Source organism: Polypterus senegalus, chromosome 3, assembly GCF_016835505.1.
Source record: "Polypterus senegalus isolate Bchr_013 chromosome 3, ASM1683550v1, whole genome shotgun sequence".
NCBI lineage: Eukaryota > Metazoa > Chordata > Cladistia > Polypteriformes > Polypteridae > Polypterus > Polypterus senegalus.
The window spans coordinates 279,514,634-279,529,835 of NC_053156.1; the positions used below are offsets into that span (position 1 = coordinate 279,514,634).

Genomic DNA, 15,202 nt, shown 5'->3' on the forward strand with positions numbered 1-15,202 from the left:
GTGAGAGAGGTTGTGCACAGTAGGAGTAGAGATCAGGCAAGCAGTGTGGAGGGGAGTGTTCAAGGCTGAATAACGCGGACACAATAGAAAACTTTTTTTAATATAATAGAGAGAGATTTACAACACCAAGATCAGAAATTTGGTAGAATCTGCACATAATACAGTATTTTGTAATTAAAAATGTTGTCTAGTATAGCTAATGAGTAAGTTATGTTAAAAAGCTAGTCATAATATGAAGTGGAATTGAGAAAAGTAGTTGAAACTGCTATCTACCTATAGAGAAAAGGTTGGCATGCCAGCTAAACAGTACGAGAAAAGCAACCACTTACAACTACATTTTCGTAAAATATAGATAGAATGCTAATATTTATTTTATTTTATTGTATAAAGATGACAACATATAATATACATTTTTTTTTAATTATTTTTAGTCTAAAGACAGAACAGAACAGAACTTGACACCAGGGATGTTCTCTCAATCTACATGGAAAATCCTCCATGGCCCTAGTTTTCTGTTTATTTAGCAGGACCTGCAAGAAAACGGGTAGCATATTATTGAATGCATTTCCCTTACCGTTTATTTAAAGATGCAACTTGCTGACAACTACCAGGGCCTGTGTATGTGATAGGCAATTACGGCCAATAAAATCCACAGAATAAGTCATTGAATGTGATTATGCTTTGCAGTTGCTATGAGTACTAAAAAGGATATATTGGTGATATTAGTGATATATTGATATATTGGTGACAAGATGTCGCCAAATGGTGTGGCTGGCCGTCTGCTCGTCTCTCTAGTCTATGTATTAACTTTGTTTTTATGTTGTATTTCATCCCAATGATCACTGTCCTATGATCGGGAGTCTTTACTTAACATATTTTCTGGCCTTCTTTCTTCTCAATTTTCATCTTCTGATTGGATTTTTTGTGAACCTCCACCTTTGTTTTATTCATCTCCTCACTTCTTCACCTGGACGCCGGTGTTCACTTGTATCAGTCAGTTGAATGCTCCTCGGTGACGCAAACGCACTCGCCGCTGTTGTGGGAAAAGAGCCGAAATTGCTGTTAAACAACGACGTCTCAAGTCCCAGAGCTTTGTTTTCCGATGCCTGCGAGTTGTGTATGACCCATCTTCTCCTGCTCAGGAATCCATCACTGATTCATGGGCCCTGGACACCGGATTTAATTTGTCCATTTCAAGACAGCATCACTCTTCCTCAGTGTGCAATCGGGCAGTAAACGCTGCTAATCTTCGCACACTCACCCGTACTCATCCTGCAACGAGCTCTTCTACTTCTATCAAGGCTGCTCTCCTGAACGTGAGATCAGTGTCTAATAAAACTTTTATTCTGCAAGACTTAATTACATCAAATAATCTGGATTTCTTCTTCACCACTGAGACTTGGATTTTAAATGGTGACTCTTCATGTTTTACTGACTTGGTTCCATCAGGTTATTCATTTTTAAACTCTCCTCGTTTGACTCGTTGTGGGGAGGAGGGGGGCTTGCATTGCCACTGTTTTTAAAAGTATGTTCTTATGTCGGAGCCTTACAAGGGATCCATTTAGCAGCTTTGAACTTCAACTTTTCGAAGTGTGCAGCTCCCCTTCTTTGTTGTTTGCCGTGGTTTATAGACCTCCTGTATGTAATTAATGATACTTTCATTTCTGAATTCTCTGATCTCCTGGCTGATATCACTCTCTCCCATGATAAAATATTTATTGTTGGTGATTTCAACATTCACGTTTGTTGTCAATCGAAACCTTTGTTTAAAGACTTTTTTTATCACTATTGGACTCATTTGATTTTTATACAGCATATTAATACACCAACTCACTCTCTCGGTCACACCCTTGATCTCGTTCTTACTCGTGATATTTCAGTGAATAGTATTGATTCATGTGATGTTTCTTTCACTGATCACTTTTCTGTAATGATGGATCTGCATATTACTGTTGATCTCCCGACTAATAGCTGTCCACCACGCTGCTCGCGCTTTTTAAATTCTTCCATTATATCTGATTTTAAAACCATTTTCTCTAGTCTTTATATACATGACCAAAATAATGATATCGATGATTCTGTCGTAAAATTTTATTCCTCCTGTGAAACGGTTTTAGACGCAATTGCTCCGCCCAAGATACGCAGTAATAAGGTAAGACCTGCTCCCTGGCTAATGGGGCTTTTCCACTGCATAGTACGGCACAGCATGGTTCAGTACAGCTCACCTTGGTTCATCTCAGTTCGGCTCGGTTTGCATTTCGACTGCAGTTTAGTACCGCTTTAGAGTGGGCGGGATTATTCACGTGTCGTTATAGTTAAGCTGCCTCTACTGCCGTGACATCATCGTAAACGCGCTTGGCTACCAACGAGAGGAACGTCTGTACTTCCTCAATAGACCACGAAACAGCCATTTTTGGTTAAAACAAAATGGTGCGTCCGAACCTTCGCTGGCTGTGCTAAAAATCTAACGGGTCTGTTGTGTCTCGTGTCGCAAGTTCAGTGACGCAGTAATGACGATTTTCTCCGGCCAATCAGTGACCAGCAGAGTTTACACGTCACGCTTTGGTAACGGTTCGGCGCGCTTGGAACCTCGGCTGAGGTGGTACTAAAAAAAGGACCAGGTACCAGGTACTGTTCCCAGTGGAAACCCCCCCAAAAGTGAGCTGAACTGAATCGTGTCGTGCCGTACTAATCGAAACATGACTTCTTTGCCGATTTAGTATCCCGCCATTCAAACAATCCTAGAGTTTTATTTAATTCAATTAATGCGGCCATTCACCCTCATTCTATGATGGGATTAAATAGCACTGTTCATTCATGTGAGCAGTTTCTATCATTCATGTCAGCAAAATTGATACTATCCGCCGTGGCATTGTTCAAACTGGCTATGAACTTCCCACTGTTAATCATGACATTGTTCTAGATTCCGTTGATCAAGTCTCACTTTCAATGCTAAAAAGAACTATTGACACCCTTAAACCAGCTTCCAGCACCCTCGATATTGTACCACCACATCTCTTAGTGCCTTTGATGTGTTGGGCCCATCTTTACTAGCCATTATAAATTATTCTATTAGTTCGGGGGTTGTGCCCTCATTTTTTAAACATGCTGCAGTTCGTCCCCATCTAAAAAAGGCAGGATTAGGTTCTGGAGTTTTAACTAACTTTCGTCCAATTTCCCAGCTCCCATTTCCGGCAAAAATTCCAGAAAAAATTATTTATAATCAATTGGTCGATCACCTTAACTCCAATAATTTATTTGAGACTGGTTTTAGGCGTTTTCATGGTCTTGAAACGGCACTCCTGAAAGTGTTCAACAACATCTCTCTTATTACTGACTCAGGTGATGCGGCAGTCCTTGTCCTCCTTGACCTGTCCGCTGCCTTTGACACCATTGACCATGAAATATTGCTGATGCGGCTCGAACATCTTGTTGGGCTTAAAGGGGCTGCTCTTAACTGATTCAGGTCATATTTAACTGGTAGACATATTCAATGACTTTAAATTCCTCTTTTTCATCTACTGTGCCTCTTAAATATGGTGTTCCTCAGGGATCCATTTTGGGCCCTATTTTATTCTCTATATACCTTCACCCTATTGGAGCAATTTTTAGGAAATTTAACATTTCTTTTCACTACTATGCTGATGAAACTCAGGTTTATATTCCCGTCTGCAACTCTGCAACAAATCAACTCCACAACTGTCTGTCTGAACTAAGATCCTGGATGGACAATAATTTTCTTGATCTAAATCAAAATAAAACAGAGGTGCTTATAGTGGGTCCACCAGCTAAAGCCCAAATTGGTCTTGGACTTCTCGGCTCTTTCTCTGTCTTTTCCAAACCTAAAGTCCGCAATCTTGGTGTTACCTTTAATAATAACCTCTCTTTTGAGAAACAAGTAAATTCTGTAGTCAAGAGTTTCTTTTTCCAACTTTGTCTATTATCTTCTAAAGATCTTGAGAAAGCTACTCATGCTTTTATTTTTTCTCGCCTCGCTTACTGCAATTCGCTGTATTCTGGGATTAACAAATCTCTGATACACAGGTTATAGCTGGTCCAAAATGTTGCCGCTCGCTTTCTGGTTGGGGCAAGGAAGTATGACTCTATTTCTCCAATATTAGCTTCTTTACACTGGCTGCCTGTCAGTTTTCAAAAATCTTGCTGCTAGCATTCTGCTAGCAAATCTTTACATCAGCTTGCTCCTGCCTGTTTATCTGAACTGTGTGTTTTACACCAGCCATCCACAGTGCTTAGATCTTCTGGTCAGTTGTCTATTGTTGTCCCTCGTACCAAATGTAAAACCAAGGGGGACAGGGCCTTTGCAGCTGCTGCCCCTCGCCTGTGGAACTCTCTACCTCATCATATTAAGGAGTCATCTATAATTGAACAGTTCAAAACAAGATTAAAAACTCATTTCTTTTCACTTGCATTCAGTGACCTTCAGTAATACTGATGGTTTTCCTGTTTGTGATCATATAACATTATTTCTATTTATTATCTATCTTATTTTATGTTCATATATTTTATTACTATTTATGTTTTATTGTTTATCGTTTTTGTTTTTTTATTTTTCTTTTATTCTATTATTATAAAGCACTTTGGCCGCAGCATTACTATGTTGTTTTAAATGTGCTATATAAATAAATTGACATTGACACTGACATTGACATTGACAAAGGAAACTACTAATAAGAACCTTATGTTGACCAAAGAAATCCATGCTATCAGCAAGCTGATGACAAGCAGTTGTCTCTGGTTCTTCCAAGTTAAAAATTTAAATTGGAAAAATGTAAATATAACTGTTACAGCAGTGACAGAAAAGTACATTTTTTGTTTATAAATGTTCTCAAGTAGAGGTATCATTGCTAGAATAAAAAGTACAATTGTTCTAGAAATGTAATTATTTACAAGTAACACAGTAAATGTAATGTACTACTACCCACCTCTAGGAATAAGACAACTTCCTTTGTCATCACCAGAAAAATCCTTCCAATCAGATAGAAACTCACTATATCAAGTTTTATTTAAACCTATTCCCCCTTAACACAAATTGGCAAAAGCAACATTTATATGCCATCTATAAAGTTACTGCGTATAAGACACAAGTCTACTGTTAAAAGTCAGTTTAAAGCAAATGGAGGCTTTCCTAAATTACCTACACTCTAGGTGAAACACATGATTGTCAAATTCCACTTAAATGACCTGGATGAGAAAACAAAATTGAAAAAGACAAGTATACAAAACTACACTGAGCATGTAAATGGCTGAATTGAATTTGTAGTCAAGATAAAGCTGAATGGCCTATCCTGACAGCAGTGAAAAGTTCCTTAATTAGTTCAGTTTTTGAAAAAATAGCATACAAAGATATGATTGAAATAATTCTAAAATACAATAGTATCCTTATGACATCATAAAGTACATATAAAAGAAACCACAGTATAAACAAGTATTCAAAAGAAGACAGCTACTGATTATGATTTTATCTACTAAATAGCAGTCTTCACGTACCATCACAAAGTTCCACTTAAAATGATTATACTAAGTGTTGCTTTTGGTAGGTAACCCACATGTACTTTACATATGATAAGTTTCTGAATCAATGAGGACATAAACTCAAAGTATCCTTGCTCAAAACCCGCAGAAAATGTAAATATGTAGACATGAGTGTGTATACCTCCTCTTCAGAGCTAACCAATCGACAAGTGATCCCTGAAGTGTAGATGCTCCCACTTGAATCCTCATGGATTTTAATGTTGGACTTCTTGTGTCGGGCATCAAGATCACGTGTACTGTCAAAAAGATCCAGGATTTCTTCATTGTACAGCTATAAGAAAAGTAAACATAATTCATGAACATTTGTATCTCACTGTTTTAAGCCTAAAACTTTTCTATCAAAATTTGTAGATTACCTTAGGATTTCCTCCTAAGAAGTAAGGGTTGACATGTTCTATCTCACACATAAATGCTGAGACTGGGTCTGCTACACCTTGAATACCAATACAACTTAAAAGTAGCCTTTTGAAGTCCAGGACTTTAAAACATGTTAAGAAATTTTCAATAATGTAATGATATTTATTATTTATGATTTTATTGAACTTTCTTATGAAAATATCATTCTTATAATTACAAATATTTTAAAATAGTATTGTATTATATCATCCTAAGGACTGTACATTTACTCTGATCTAACTTCTTATAAAACAACTAAGAAGCAACTGAAAAAAACTAAATCTTAAAAATTGAAAAAACCATAAATAATCTAATCCATCTGAATTTTGAGTCTTCCTATCCTAGAAAGGGCAACAGGCTGAACTTGACTGATCAGTCTTTCCTATCTTCAGAAATTATTTACAGCCATTCCTGAATAATTACCAGTTATTTTCAAGCCTTTAACTCCCTCCAGGTGTTTTCTATATACTGTATGTCTCATGCTGTATGCTGGGAGAAAACACTGGAAGACTATTCAATTAGGTTGACTGATGCCTGCTTTTGCTAAAGGTGGATTCACTCTGAATTTTCAAGCTGCTCACTCATTCAAAGAGAGTGAGCCCCTCTTTTTGATTATACTGCTGAGCGGTGGCAATGAAGTATAAGTAGTAATATGCACAGAACAAAATTAGGATATATAAATTTTAAGTCAAAAACACATTTTTTTTAAAACAGTGACCGCATTTTTAGTTAAAAATAAAAGAAAATCTCCATCCTTGATATATGTAAAAAAAACAACGCTTCTGGAACAGATCAGATCACATATGGGTATACAGTATGTATTTGTATTTTTCAAAAAGGGACAGATAATTTTTCCCCTTCATGTTATCTATGACTTGTTATGAACAGGCCAATTACAGATTATTATTTTTTTCTGAGTTGGAGAATATTTCACCAGCTTTTTTTTTGCTTAAATCAAAACTCAAGAGGTGTAGGTGTGACAGCATTAAGAAAACACAAGAAATGGCAAAAAGTTTGACTTGAACTCTGAACGAATCATTAAGTAAACTGCTTCTGAGTAGACTCTCCAGTTATACTTGTAAATCACAAAAAAGGCAGCATGTTACTATATTCTGCTTTATTAAAATTAACACTCCAACATTGAAGCTTCTCTTACCTCTAAAAACTGAGCACTGACTTTGAATTCTGGGGGATGCACACCCTGATCTTGTGCATCTCGCTTCCTTTGCTCTATTCCCTCAAACAAGTGTTTGACGGCTCTAGGAATGATACCTTGCTCTTCAGTGGAGACACTGACATCAAAGCCTGTCCCCATTGTATACGTCTTGCCAGAGCCAGTCTGCAGGGGAAGAAAAAATAATCTTAAATCAGCAGCTATGCCTAGGAACAAACATACAAAAAATTTTGTTGTGACCATAAATGTCATTGAATCATTCAACATTTATGATGAGACAGTCCAATATCATCTTTGAAACTAATCTAGAAAGGCTCAGCAAAACATAATAAGTAAAAAAAAGTAAAATTATATCATGGTAAAAAGTAAATATAGAGAATGACAATACTTCACAGGATATGTATGTGTCTGCTAGGCTTAAACATTACAGACAGACAGATAGATAGATAGACAGATAGATACTATTTGATCACTGAAGAAACAGTGAATATTTAGTATAGCACTCCTAAAAATATATTATTTTCAACAATATTGAAGTCTATCACAAAATTGTAAAAAGTAAAAAAAAAACAATATACATATACAGGCATAATAAATTAAACATTTTTAGGATTATTCACCTGCCCATAAGCAAAAACAGTGGCATTATATCCCTCAAAGCAGCCTTCTACCAGTTTGTGCACACAGGCTGAATAAATCTCTTGTTGATAAGCATCCATATCAAACACAAAGTCATATGTGAAGGCTTTGTCTTTCCCCAGAAGAACTTGGGGCTCTCCTGGGGTCACAAAAGTGCAAATATGACATCCTTCAATCTTCTCTTTGGGCATCTGAGGACGAATCCTTAAAAAGAAAGAGAGAGAGAATGCAAAATCATGAAAGACTAAAAGAAATGGTATTTTCCCTGTACACATTGAAAATGTACTCTAAATTAATGTTAATTTGAAATATAGATCATGGCTTGAAAATGTTGAAAAAGACAATTAAGTAATTAAAATTTAAAGTTTCATATTACAATGCACATCTAATAAAATATATCTAAATATCAGTTAGAAATTCTAGGGGCTACTCACACATTACCTTATCAGGTCACAAGCTGGTAGCAAGGACAACATTAACATGCTGTTTTTACAAGAAATTACTTGCTAAATTATCACACATTCACCACATCATGGTATTGATGACAAATAATATTGACAATTAGTAAAATATTATAAGCAGATAAAATATGAATAAAAGATTCAAACTAGTTGGCCATCAAAAAAAACATATGTTTTCTGCTTTGCAGTCTGTGATTTCAAGAACTAATGTTAACATTATGGCTCTCAAAAGTATGTGATAAAAAGCTCTTGAAATTACACCCCTTAACACAGCATCTTCAGATTTCTCAGGCTCTTAGCTCCTTTGCTACTACATTTACAGTTGCACTAAATACAAATTTTCTTGAGTTGTACTACAAACATAAGGATATCTACCATTTGTTATCTTTATAGCCTTACTGTTTAATGGTAATACATTAAATGTGTACTTTAACTGAAAAGATTTTTGAAAGTTGCTTTAATAAATAATAATAAAGATAAAACTCTGAAAATTACATTATGACATTAATTAAAGTAAGTTGCTCAATTTGTGAAGCATGTAATATAAAAACGCACAGTGCATTGGTTTAATTAATGACAGATTATGCCTTATTGTTCAGAGTAAGTACAGGGAGGCCCACTGAGCAATAGGTGTGAGTCTGCAAATTCTCACTCAATACATCAGTGTATATGAGAAGTAAGTCCATAACTCACCTCAATATAAACTATACATCATTATTTAAGTTGTTGTCAAAAGAAGAATATAAATTAAAAAGCCATACCCCTATTAGATCTAAGTGCTCCTCACTGCAACCATCAGAATGGGGCTTGGATATAGTGGATGTAGTCAAATGTTTAACCCCAATCGCATTTCCTAGCGCTGCTGCCTCGCAGTAAGGAGACCCGGGTTCACTTCCCGGGTCCTCCCTGCGTGGAGTCTGCATGTTCTCCCCGTGTCTGCGTGGGTTTCCTCCAGGTACTCCAGTTTCCTCCCACAGTCCAAAGACATGCAGGTTAGGTGGATTGGCAATTCTAAATTGTCTCTAGTGTGTGCTTGGTGTGTGTGTGTGTGTGTGTGTGTGTGTGTGTGTGTGTGTGTGTGTGTGTGTGTGTGTGCGCCCTGCGGTGGGCTGATGCCCTGCCCGGGGTTTGTTTCCTGCTTTGCGCCCTGAGTTGGCTGGGATTGGCTCCAGCAGACCCCGTGACCCTGTAGTTAGGATATAGCAGAATGGATAATGGATAGATGGATGGCATTTTCTAGAATAATACATTTTGGGTCTCACCACATTCTGAAGCAGAAACAGCATGTCAGAGATAACTCAACCCATCAATCGAGTAAGCTGCTGTACTAAACTATAAATACACTGCCTGTGAAGTATTCAGACCTGAAATCACTCGAAGAAAATTAGAAAAATATACATAATTAAAAACACTCACTACAGGTTCTTCTGGAACGACTGAAAGGGCAGATTCAAGGCGTGACTCTCCACATGGCAGTGATATCTTTTTTTGTAATTACTGGAGAACTGCAATATTCCGTTGGCTAGTTTAGATGTAGGGGAATATGCCTAAGCACTTTCCCTTTATTTATTGCTGTTGATGGACAGTAATAGCAGTGCTATGCTTAGTGTCCTCCCCTGAGGCACTTACCAAGGTTACCTTTTAATGATGAACTTTTAAAAAATAAAAAACATTATCATAGGAAGGATTAATTTAAATTGTAAAAATTATAAAGTATAAATTGAGATGTTATGCTCAGACTGTATACTTGACTAGTAAGTCATCATCTGGAGTTCTGTGTGCAGCTCTGGTCATCAAATTACAGAAAAGACATGTTCTAACCATAATACAAGCTGTGCACAGGATGGCAAACCAGGGGATTCCAGGCCTAAAAGAAATGTCCAACTATGAAAGGTTCACTTAATTAAAACTTTTTAATCTTAATCTAGGTCTTCTGAATTCTCAAAGGCATTCATAAAATTTGATCCTGCAGAATTTGTTCAAACAGTGAATCACATACTCAAGAACACAAGTGGGAATTAAGGGGGGGAAGTGTATTTAAAACTGAAGTCAGAAAGCAGTTACTAACACAATGGGTCTTGGGAATCTGAAATAAGCAAGCAAGTTATGCAGTTGGAATGGAAGACATATCGAGGCAACTTAGTTACAGGATAACCAAATTAACTTAATGGACTAACTACAAAACATGGATGGATAGGTGGGCAAATGTATGCATTGTTGTGAGTGCACAATGGAAAACAATTAATCAAAATGGCCTAACATTTCTGATATAACTGTAAAAAAATGAAGAATTTATAGCATTGTAAATTCTTAAAAAAACGTTCAGAGATAAACATCCATCCATGACCCTGCCACAATGAAAAAATGAAATTTTATATGCAAGTAAAGCTGAATGCATCAGCACATAAATGAAAGTTTATTTTATGTCTGCCAGCTGTCAAAGTTAATTTAGAAGTCAACATGTATTGAGGTTACTATATATCAGACCCACCATCAATAAGTAAGAATTTCACTACAATCTACTGTTAATAATATTATTACTATTACAACAACAACTTCTACTGCTATTACTACTACTCCTGCAACTAAAACAAAGGATCACTGCCAGCCAATTTTTCCACATAACAGAAATTATCTGGTAAGGAAAACATGACCCACTGAAAACTAATTGCGACATAATAATTCTATGGACTACGTTAAGTATTTGAAAAGGATGGCAGGTAACTGTAAGACCTGAAGCTGGCATTTACATATAAATAACAATGCACCAGACATTTCCTTTATGTGTGTAGATTTCTCTAATGTTGAAATTAATTTACCTAACTAATAACATGTGTTCCTCTTTTGCTAATGACTATCAAGTTGTGTAAGTTGAAACACCATTTGCTTCACACAAAATCAGTTGAATAGTAGGTTAATCATGCCTGGTCTGTCTAAATTAGCATCAGATCATTGTGATACCCTTTGACATTGTCATAATCTAACAAAAAACTGCCATATAGCTTTTAATGTTAAACAAACTGAAACCATCTGCATCCAAGGTAAATATATTACCTATAAATTGCCTAAATTTAAAAAGCAGTATCTCATGTTTAGAATCAAACCACTTTCAGGTGAAAAATAACAAACCATAATCACATGGAAAGAACATACATACACACACTGAATTACTTAAACACAAAGACTCTGGAATTATCCAATACAACAGTGCCAACCACTGTACCATCAGGGGTCTGATGAATAAAAAAAATATTTTCTGCACACCTATTCATTCTGTGCTAGGTCTCTGTGTTTCTTTGAAATAGAAACCTCATACTGCTGGCTTCTATCCACAAAGTGGAAGTTCATATGTAGGCTTTCTTGGTGACAGGCCGTGTTCAGCCAGTTTTGACTAGTGTAATGTCTTGTGCTTGTTGTACTCCTGAATATTTACATGTCTTTTTTTTTTTTAAACTCCTGTGGCTATTTTTAAAGCAACAAATGGCACTGCTGCATAGCCTTGACTTGGAAAAACTTAAGCTGCTTGTGGAAAAGGCAGATTAAACCAAGAAAAAGGTTGTCCTCATTGTAATGAAGTGATAAAGGAGCTGTAGATAACAAGTCCCATAGCTAAACTAGAACGTTCAGGTTGCACAGGCGCAGACACACCCAAGGGTAAACCTAAAATACTGCAGGGTCAATAGAGATAGCCTTTTCAGCCACAAACAAACTAGCAACACTCAACACAGAGACAATTTCACATTTTTTTCTAGATAAGAAGTTACACTGGACATATGATGCAAAACTGGACGGAAATTAATGCAAAGAAGTTAAAGAGAACGTTCCATATTTTTCCAAGTCAAAGTTATTTCTTCACAAACATATTTAGGCATTTGCCATGCAAAATTGTGCTTTAAAGTTGAAATTTTTAAAAATATCCTCCCCGCCCTGACACTTTATAATGGAGCCTATGGGACACAGACCACCAACAGAAAATTAAAAATTAAAAACTTACAGAATATGTCTAATTTTAAAGTCAAGAAAGTTATTAAGTATTTATCCAAGTCTTGAAATTAGAAACACATTATAAATTAGTTTATACATGTTATTTTCAAACAAAAAACACCAATAGTATGAGGTTCAGCTATTTTAAAAGAAGACAACCTGCATGTGCTCCCTCAGTGCTTGAATTCCTCCACAATAATCTTTGACCCCAATGAATATGGTTTTCTCTCAAAAGACCAAATCACAGTAAACTTTTCCTGTCATTTTCTTGCTGTTATGTTGATTTACTTCCTTATTCATGTGACACTTCCTTCCACAAGGCCACTGCTATCACACAAGCAAACAGAAAACAAATCTTCACCTGAAGAAAAATACTATTAGTGATATGCAATAAAATTATTTCATATAATTTTGAAATATATTTTCTGCTTCCCAAGCATGTGTCAGAGACACGGAAGGCATGTTTTCTTATATTAGAATATTCACCACTTCAAAGTAGATGTATTTAGTAAGCTTTTAGGGTTTTATTTTAGGGTGTTTCTTTCCCCATTTCTTCCACTATAAAATATCAGTGCAGGCAAGATTAAATATTTTTTATAAATTATAGAAAATGCTTAACTTTAGAACACAATTTCACATGGTAAATGCAAATGCACTATGTTTGTGAAGAAATAACTTTGATTTGAAAAATATCAAACTTATCCTGTAATTACTGTGAGAAGCTTATGATTTACTTTGTACAACTCCATTGGCCCTTAACACGGGAAAACCACTGATTGATAAAATACAGTACAAAATATTTGCATTTTACATGTATTGACTAGAGAAAAAGCCTTTTGTTTAATGCATCAAATAACTGGTGCTGGGGTAGAATATAGCAGAGCAGCTTATTTTTTTAATTCCTGATATTAAACTTAAGACTGGATTTGAATGGAAGCCACCTGATGTATGAATGGTAAATCCTGTCTTAAATAATTAAAAGAAACAAAAAACTAATTAAGCCTCATTTATCATGAGAAGTAAAATATGTATTTAGTTTGTTCACATGTTTAAAATGTACAGCGAAACAAAATATATGCTGATCTTAAAAGAAATGAAAATGGTGCTCACCCATTAAACAAACATAGGTTACACATTTAAAAAAGATCTGTACAAAAACACAGCGGCACTAGAACCTAAGGCCAGAGGTCTGTTCTCATGGCTACAAATGCAGCCACTCGAATATTCAAACTCACAATCGGAAATAGTATTGGCTACAAAAGTGTGTTTGTGTAGATTCCTTCCTCTCACATCTCTATGCCCCAGCAACAAACAAAGATTCTGCTGTGTAACTCAGTAATTACAAGCCAACATTTTGATGGAAGAATCAACTGGGATAAGATCCAACAGCTCTTTCTCTATGAAGTCTTCGACAATAAAAGACGTCTGTTTGCTTCAGAATAACCAAGTAAAATGCTCTTGTGTCGCTGAACTTGTAATTCACTGAGCTGCTGAATCTGGTTGAATTCACAAGGCCAGAGCTTACAGTATAAGCTCATTCCTCTGATAGAAAAAGCCTTCCAGTCCTGAAACACCATGCTCTGGATGCCACTCCACATACAGAACTAATTGTTCAGACTCACAGAAGGAAATCCCACAGCAAATAAAGTGATGGGGCTACTATATAAAAAGAAAATCGATTCATGCTTACAGAATGTGAGATGACATCAAGCAGGTATATGTGAACTTAAATCCATCAAACAAGTCAGCAGGCAAATAAGTACAAACCTTTATCTTATTTGTTAGAGGAATAAGCAGACCAGAATAGAATAAACCCAAAATGTTAGCACAGTGATCTGGCCAGTATACAGTAATCCCTCCTCGATCATGGGGGTTGCGTTCCAGAACCCCCTGCAATAGATGAAAATCCGCGAAGTAGAAACCGTATGGTTGTATGGTTATTTTTATATATTTTAAGCCCTTATAGACTCTCCCACACTGTTAACATTATTAGAGCCCTCTAGACATGAAATAACAACCTTTAGTCAAAAGATTAAACTGTGCTCCATGACAAGACAGAGATGACAGTTCTTTCTCACAATTAAAAGAATGCAAACATATCTTCTCTTCAAAGGAATGCATGTCAGGAGCAGAGAATGTCAGAGAGAGAGAGAGAGCGCTCGCTAAGAAAAGCAAACAATCAAAAACCAATACGTGCTTTTGGGCTTTTAAGTATGCCGAGACACCACGATAAAGCGGCATTTTTTAGAGGTGCGTCCGTATCCTCTAGGCAAACAGCCTCTGTGCAAACAGCCCCTCTGCTCACACCCCCTCCGTCAGGCGCAGAGAAACAATCAAGCACCGCGCGGGAAGCATATCGTATATCATTGTGGAGTTTTAGTTAATACATAATACATGCTCTGATTGGGTAGCTTCCAAGCCTTCCGCGAATAGCATCCCTTGTATGAAATCAACTGGGTAAACAAACTGAGGAAGCATGTACCATAAACTAAAAGACCCATTGTCCGCAGAAACCAATGAAAAAGCCGTGATATATATTTAGATATGCTTACATTTAAAATCCGCGATGGAGTGAAGCCGCGAAATTTGAAGCACGATATAGCGAGGGATCACTGTAATCACAATTTACAGCTGCTACTCAACTTGGAGTATTAGCTTGTGAAAATTTAAATTTGTACTTTCTCTTGAGGAGAACAAGTGGCTCAGTATGCACAGCTATGTGGACTCACAGCTAGGTAATCTAGTTTCTCAAACTTGGTCCTTTGGCTTTAAATTTATGCTTCAATCAATTTTAATCATCGTCCAATTTCTGCCTATAACTGGACTCCTACCTTAACTAAAAACTTTGTTACTCCATCATCATCATCACCATTTAACTTCAACTATATTTTTTCACAGGGCCAGATTAATTTCCCTAAATGTATCTGCTGAAACTTTGCTAATTTGTTTCCTGAGTAAATTTATTAATCAATAGCTTCTGTTAATGACACATTAT

At 36.3% G+C, this 15,202-nt stretch overlaps 1 protein-coding gene across 5 annotated transcripts in view; it reads right to left on the reverse strand.

Moving 5' to 3' along the window:
* The window catches only part of kif21b (kinesin family member 21B), a 118,572-nt gene that overhangs the window by 59,081 nt on the left and 44,289 nt on the right, over positions 1–15,202 (reverse strand). For all 5 annotated transcript variants that reach the window (XM_039749281.1, XM_039749278.1, XM_039749279.1 and 2 more), the window contains exons 2-4: positions 7,744–7,966; positions 7,106–7,288; positions 5,675–5,824 (exon numbers count right to left, since the gene is read on the reverse strand). In XM_039749281.1, coding sequence (XP_039605215.1) covers positions 5,675–5,824; positions 7,106–7,288; positions 7,744–7,966 — 556 coding nt within the window. The remainder of the gene's footprint in view (positions 1–5,674; positions 5,825–7,105; positions 7,289–7,743; positions 7,967–15,202) is intronic.